This window comes from Gavialis gangeticus, unplaced genomic scaffold, assembly GCF_001723915.1.
Source record: "Gavialis gangeticus isolate Ggan-Ray unplaced genomic scaffold, GavGan_comp1, whole genome shotgun sequence".
NCBI classification, from domain to species: Eukaryota; Metazoa; Chordata; order Crocodylia; family Gavialidae; genus Gavialis; species Gavialis gangeticus.
Window position 1 is genome coordinate 84,332,087 of NW_017729025.1, and position 6,000 is coordinate 84,338,086.

General features: G+C 45.0%; 1 protein-coding gene across 1 annotated transcript in view; it reads left to right on the forward strand.

Moving 5' to 3' along the window:
• The window catches only part of LOC109298779 (cytosolic phospholipase A2 beta-like), a 54,672-nt gene that overhangs the window by 40,953 nt on the left and 7,719 nt on the right, over positions 1 to 6,000 (forward strand). Inside the window, exon 19 of the mRNA XM_019519057.1 lies at positions 1,379 to 1,565. Within this exon, the coding sequence (XP_019374602.1) occupies positions 1,379 to 1,565 (187 nt within the window). The remainder of the gene's footprint in view (positions 1 to 1,378; positions 1,566 to 6,000) is intronic.

Here is a 6,000-nt window from a genome sequence, read left to right on the forward strand (position 1 = left end):
GAACAAGAAATGTTTTGAAGCCTAGAAAAGTGTTTATGATAAGAAAGCCATGTTCCAGTAAGATCTACTGAAATACCAATAAATGCCAAGATCTACCAAAATGTCAATAAAAATTACATTGAAGAGATTTAATATTCTAATGAGGTTTACCCATCCTTATTTGCAGTGAGGTCTAGAGCCACAAAAGGAATTCAGTTCCCTGTATTATGTTTGGGAAGAGGAAGGCTCCTAAGCCAGAATGCTTTGTGGGGAGCTACCTAAACGAGTCAATAAAAAAAAGGTGGAGGGCATGATGTGCCCTGGTCCTCTCTGAGACCTCGATCCTGTACTCAGGACTGCAGGGTGGCACCTCCTTTCACCAGGAATTCATAGGCTTGAAATCTCTCCTGGAATTAAACACTCAAGCCCTTTATGGCACAAAATGAGGAAGAATCTTGTGTTATCCCATAGCTAGAACACTCCCTTAGACTATGGAAAATGCCAGCCTATGGAGATTCAAACCCACATCTTCTACTTCCCGGGAGTGTCCTAAACAATAGGGCTTTTATTCTCTTCTGTTGAAGCTGTTCCACTTTGCATAAAATAATTCAAGTGCATTGGGTTAGAGAGGGGGCAGTGGTGAAGGTAACTCTGGGCGTCTACTTGTGATGGTACTGCGACGTAGTGTTTGTGGGTGTCTACACATGACCAGCAGCTACATCACCGTAGTGGCGTGTTCCCCCGGGATAGTGTGCTGTTACGGTGAAATAGCTGCTAAAAATAAATGCGTGCCACACATACAATTCAGTATGGGCTATACAAATTAGATGCAAGCCAGAGTACTTAATTGGAAGGACTAAATCACAGCACAGTAACAATGTCACCATAGCAACACGTGTAGATGCACCCTTTAACCCCTACTGGCTCAGGCAATCGTGTGGGAAGTGAGACCTGTGTTCTAGTCCCTGCTCCAGTGAATACTTATCATAGTTAATATTAAATTCCATAATGGTGGTTTATTCAAGAGACATATATATTATTTATTCCCTAGACAGCATTAGCTTTCAGTTCATATTAATTTTAATCTATAGGGCTTTTTGTGGATTAAGTTATATGCACTTTAAAGATTTATACCCCAGTCTTCTGTTTCCACTCAGCCACCAGGTTGGAAGTCAAACTAATGCCAAATGCTTTGGAAATTTCCATCCCCCAAGCATTAATAAGGCAGAGACTTTTATCCAGACATCTGGTGTTGCTTGCCTCATATCCTGTGCTCTGTCTCATATCTAAAAATATAGATATTTTTAATGTAACTCAGTGTGACCTATTATTACTTCCGGAAAACTGCATTCCATTCTTTTCTTTTGGATCTAATTGGTCTTATTCTGTGTCCATCCAGCAATTACAGATGGTAGAAACATATTGCAAAGTCCAAAAAATCCCGTTCCCCAAAATTGAGGTGAGTGAGGAAGATCAGAAGAACCCGAAGGAGTGTTACGTATTTTCAGATGCAGAGAACCTTAGAGCTCCCATGCTGATCCATTTCCCTCTGGTGAATGACACGTTTAAGGAATACAAGGAACCAGGTAAATTCACTGTCAACAGAAACTAATAATTTTTACTACAGTTTGTGTGACCAGCCTTCCTTCAACTGGTTTCTCAATTGTCCTTTTCAACTATAGTTGTCATCCATTGGTTGAATGAATACCACCCTGTTTTAATGTCATTTACCAATGAACTATCACATAAAAGTGATATTTAAGACAGTCCAGCTTGGACAGTTGAGCAGACCTGGGGATGCTGTTGATAGTGAATAGCAAAAGAGATCAGGGTAAATGATGGTCCATGGGGCAGATTCTAGCTTTTAAAACACAAACTGTGTTGCAGACAGCTTAAGGGACAGGGAGTGGTGGGGAGAGCAGAGAGGCTAGGTACAGACATTCAAAAAGCTTGAGGAAGAATCAGTCTAAGTTATGCGGTTTTCTGCAATTGGCATAGTTTAGATCGGTAGTGAACAGAACACACATTCGCACTTGGGCAATGGGAGGGAAGGGGGGTTGCAAATCTTAGACTGGTTTAAAAATGGAAGAACCTGATCTATGTGTGCCAAACTTCTGTTCTGTTGCATGTATGCTCTGCTTTTCAGTTGCTTATGCCAGTAAAAGTGTAATGTCTGTACCTGGCCTGAGGGAAAAGACATTTTGGCTGGTTCAGGCAGAATTCTTCTTGAGACTAAGGGGAAAAACACAATGGAGTAGCAGCTCTGCCACCCCTTAAATAGGTACATGTGCTCTAGGCCAGCTCCACTCTTGCCCTGGCCTTTCTTCATCTACTTGGAAACTGGCAAGGGGATTTGAAGCAGTTGGGAAACAGAAGCTTTTCCCACAGGGGCCAACTGTAATCTTGGTGGTGAGAACTGTTAGGCAGTGCTTAGGGTGTTGCTTGCCCCAAAGAAGATCATGAGACTGGCAGGTTTAGGGTAGAGTAGGCACGACCAGCACAATCCTAACAACTCAGTCGATAGTATTAAGCTAATGATTTGCAGGATTTTTTTATTCAAGTTATTCTAAAAATAACCTGAACAGTACATTATAGAAATCAGAGTTAATGCAGTGTTAAAGTTTGCAGAAATAAGGAATTTAAAAATCAGGGGGTGTTTATACATGTGCCTTTTTCTCCCGCGACACGCTGGAGATCCACCGCTTGTAGTTGTATAAGTAGTGAAATATGCATCAGCATGCAGAAAATGGCAGTGGAGTGCTTTTGAACTAAAGCACTGCCAAGGTGTTTTAGTTCAAAAGTGCACCGCTACTATTTTCTTTGTGCTGACACTCATTTTGCTACTTATACAACTGTATGTGTTGTGGCACCAGGAGCTTTTTTACACACATAAAAAAGCCAAGGGTATATATAAGCATGACTGTGTTGCTTGGTCTGTATAGCTCAGGTTGTAAACAGACATCCTTGGAGTGGGATCAGCTGTGCCAGGATGTGTCCCAGCATGGCTAATCTGTTTCACTGGATGACAGACATAGATTCGTAGATTCATAGACGCTAGGGCTGGAAGGGACCTTGGAAGATCATCGAGTCCAGCCCCCTGCCCTAGGGGCAGGAAGTCACCAGGGATCATAACATCCCAGCAAGATAAATATCCAAGTGTTCTCTTGAAGGCGTTCAGAGTAGGTGCTTGAACCACTTCTGGTGGCAGTCTATTCCAAACCTTGGGGGCTCGGACAGTGAAGAAGTTCTTCCTTTTGTCCAGCCTGAAACAGTCATGGAGGAGTTTGTGACCATTCAACCTTGTCATCCCTTGGGGCGCTCTGGTGAACAGACGTTCCCCCAGATCCTGGTGAACACCCCGATAAACTTATAGGTGGCCATCAGATCACCCCTGAGCCTGTGCTTTTCCAGGCTAAAGACCTCCATGGCTCTCAGCCTGTTGTCATAAGGTCTGTTTTCCTGACCTCTGATCATGCGCGTGGCTCTCCTCTGCACCCTCTCAAGCTTCTCCACATCCTTTTTGAATTGTGGAGCCCAAAACTGGATGCAGTACTCCAGCTGTGGCCTCACCAAGGCCGAGTACAAGGGGAGAATGACATCCTGGGATTTACTTAAGAAGCATCTATGGGTGCAATCCAGCATTTTGCTTGCTTTACTAGCTGCAGCATCACACTGAAGGCTCATGTTTATCTTGTGGTCAATCATGACCCCCAAGTCCCTTTTGTCTGTAGTGCTAACCAGCGTAGCACTGCCGAGCCTGTAAGTGTGCTGTAGGTTTTTCCTCCCAAGGTGGAGAAACTTACATTTTTCACTGTTGAACACCATCAGGTTTTCATCCACCCAATTCCTGAGCCTGTGAAGGTCAGCCTGGATCACCCTTCTGTCTTCAGGTGTGGATACTTTACCCCTAAGTTTGGTATCATCAATGAACTTGGCCAGTCTGCTTCTGACACCAATATCCACATCATTAATGAAGATGTTAAATAGTATAGGCCCTAGGACAGAGCCTTGAGGGACCCCATTGGTCACAGCGCACCACAACGATTGACTTCTGTCAGCCACCACCATCTGGGTCCTACCACGGAGCCAATTCCCCAGTCAGCAGATCATGGTGAGGCCGAGGCCGCAGTTGGCCAGTTTTGCTAAGAGGTGATTGTGGGATACCAGATTGAAGGCTTTTTAAAAGTTAAGATATACAACATCAATCTCTTTTCCCTTGTCCAGGTGATAGGTCACCTGATTGTAAAAGGAAATAAGATTGGTTAGGCAAGACCTACCTGCAACAAACCCCTATCCCTCAGGATGTTGGCTATCCCTCAGGATGTTGCCGTCAGCCAGTATGTTAAGGATGGCCTCTTTGATAATTTTTTCCAAGACCTTCCCTGGGATAGAGCTCTGGCTGATGGGCCTGTAGTTTGCCGGATCCACTTTCTTCCCTTTCTTGAAGATAGGTACCACATTGGCCTTCTTCCAATCTTTGGGAACTTCACGAGAGTGGCAGGAGTTCTCGAAGATCCATGCCAGGGGCTGGGCTATGATGCTTGCCAGCTCCCTGAGTACCCTGGGGTGTAAACTGTCAGGGCCGACTGACTTGAAGGTATCCAGACTCTCAAGGTCGGCATTTATGGAGGGTAAGGGATCTCCCTCACCCGGGCCTCCCTGTCCTGTAGTGGGCAGGGGGATCCCATGGGACTAGTAAAAAACTGACACAAAGTACCCATTTAGCAAGTTTGCTTTTTTCTGGGCATCAGTTGTCAGTTGTCCCATCTGGTTTAGCAGGTGCCCAATGTTGCCCTTGCTTTTCCTCCAGCTCCCCACATATCTAAAAAGGACCTTTTATTGGCCTTGATATTTGTAGCTAGTTGGAGTTCCATCGCAGCCTTGGCTTTCCTGGTTTGCTCCCTGCAGGTCTGGACCAGTGCAGAATATTCCTCCTTGGTGGTGCATCCAGTCCTCCATCCTTTGTAGGTCTTTCTTTTAGGATGCAGGAGGTCTGCTAGTTCCCTGGAGAGCCAAGGGGGCTGCTGTGCCCTTTTGCTGCCTTTCCTCCGAGACGGGATTGACTTTGCTTGTGCATCCAGGATTGCTCCCTTAAGGAGCAACCACTCGTCCTGCACTCTCCTCCCCTTTTGGTTGTGGCCCTTTAGGGCCTCACTGACAAGCCTCCTGAGCTTGTCAAAGTCAGCTTTCCTGAAGTCAAGGACTTCTGTATTACTGACTGACTTGTCAGCTTTACGGCAGATGGTGAAGGTGATCAGCTCATCTGACCCATTTGGTCAGATGATGGTGAAGGTGATCAGGATGGTGAAGGTGACAGGGGCCTGTTGCCCTGCAGGGTTAGGCCCCTGTTGCTTCTGGGGCTTGATCCTGCAGGCCAGCTACAAACAGGGGGACCCTAGGATCCCCCACTTGTATATGTGTGCCCCAAGATGGAGCACACCAGCATGATACATGTGCCCAGGGATCCTTGGCAGGGGATGTCTAGGGTGCACCTTTGTAAAGCAAGGAGGCACTTTTGGGGCCCAGTCCTACACACCCTAGAAATTCTTTCCTGCCATAAAGCAAACAGATGTTCACTGCAAAGAAGCAGCACCAATTTTTACCACCTCTTGTTGTGGCGAAAGTTTTGCTAATTTTTATGGCAACACAAAGATGATATCTGCGCTTGCCACTTTATTCGCACATATTATAAGTTAAGACTTCTATTTACTTAACAAGCAAATAGTGAAGAGATAAAACTCTTGCTTGATTTGGCCAAAGAAATCACTTCTTTAGTGCCTTAGTGATGACTAGTGTAATTATTTAAAGATTAACTCATTCAGGGAGGCATTGTTTTTCATAAACAGAAACCCATTTGGTTAGATGACAGCATCTGATGAAGTAGGTTGTTGCTTAAAAACACTCATACCTCCCTGAACCAGCAGGTGTCTAAGGGGCAACCCTGCCCTACTTTTTACCTGACTTCAGACTAACTAAGATCTCTGCAGAAAGAGATCTTGGAGTCATTATTGACTCCAAGAT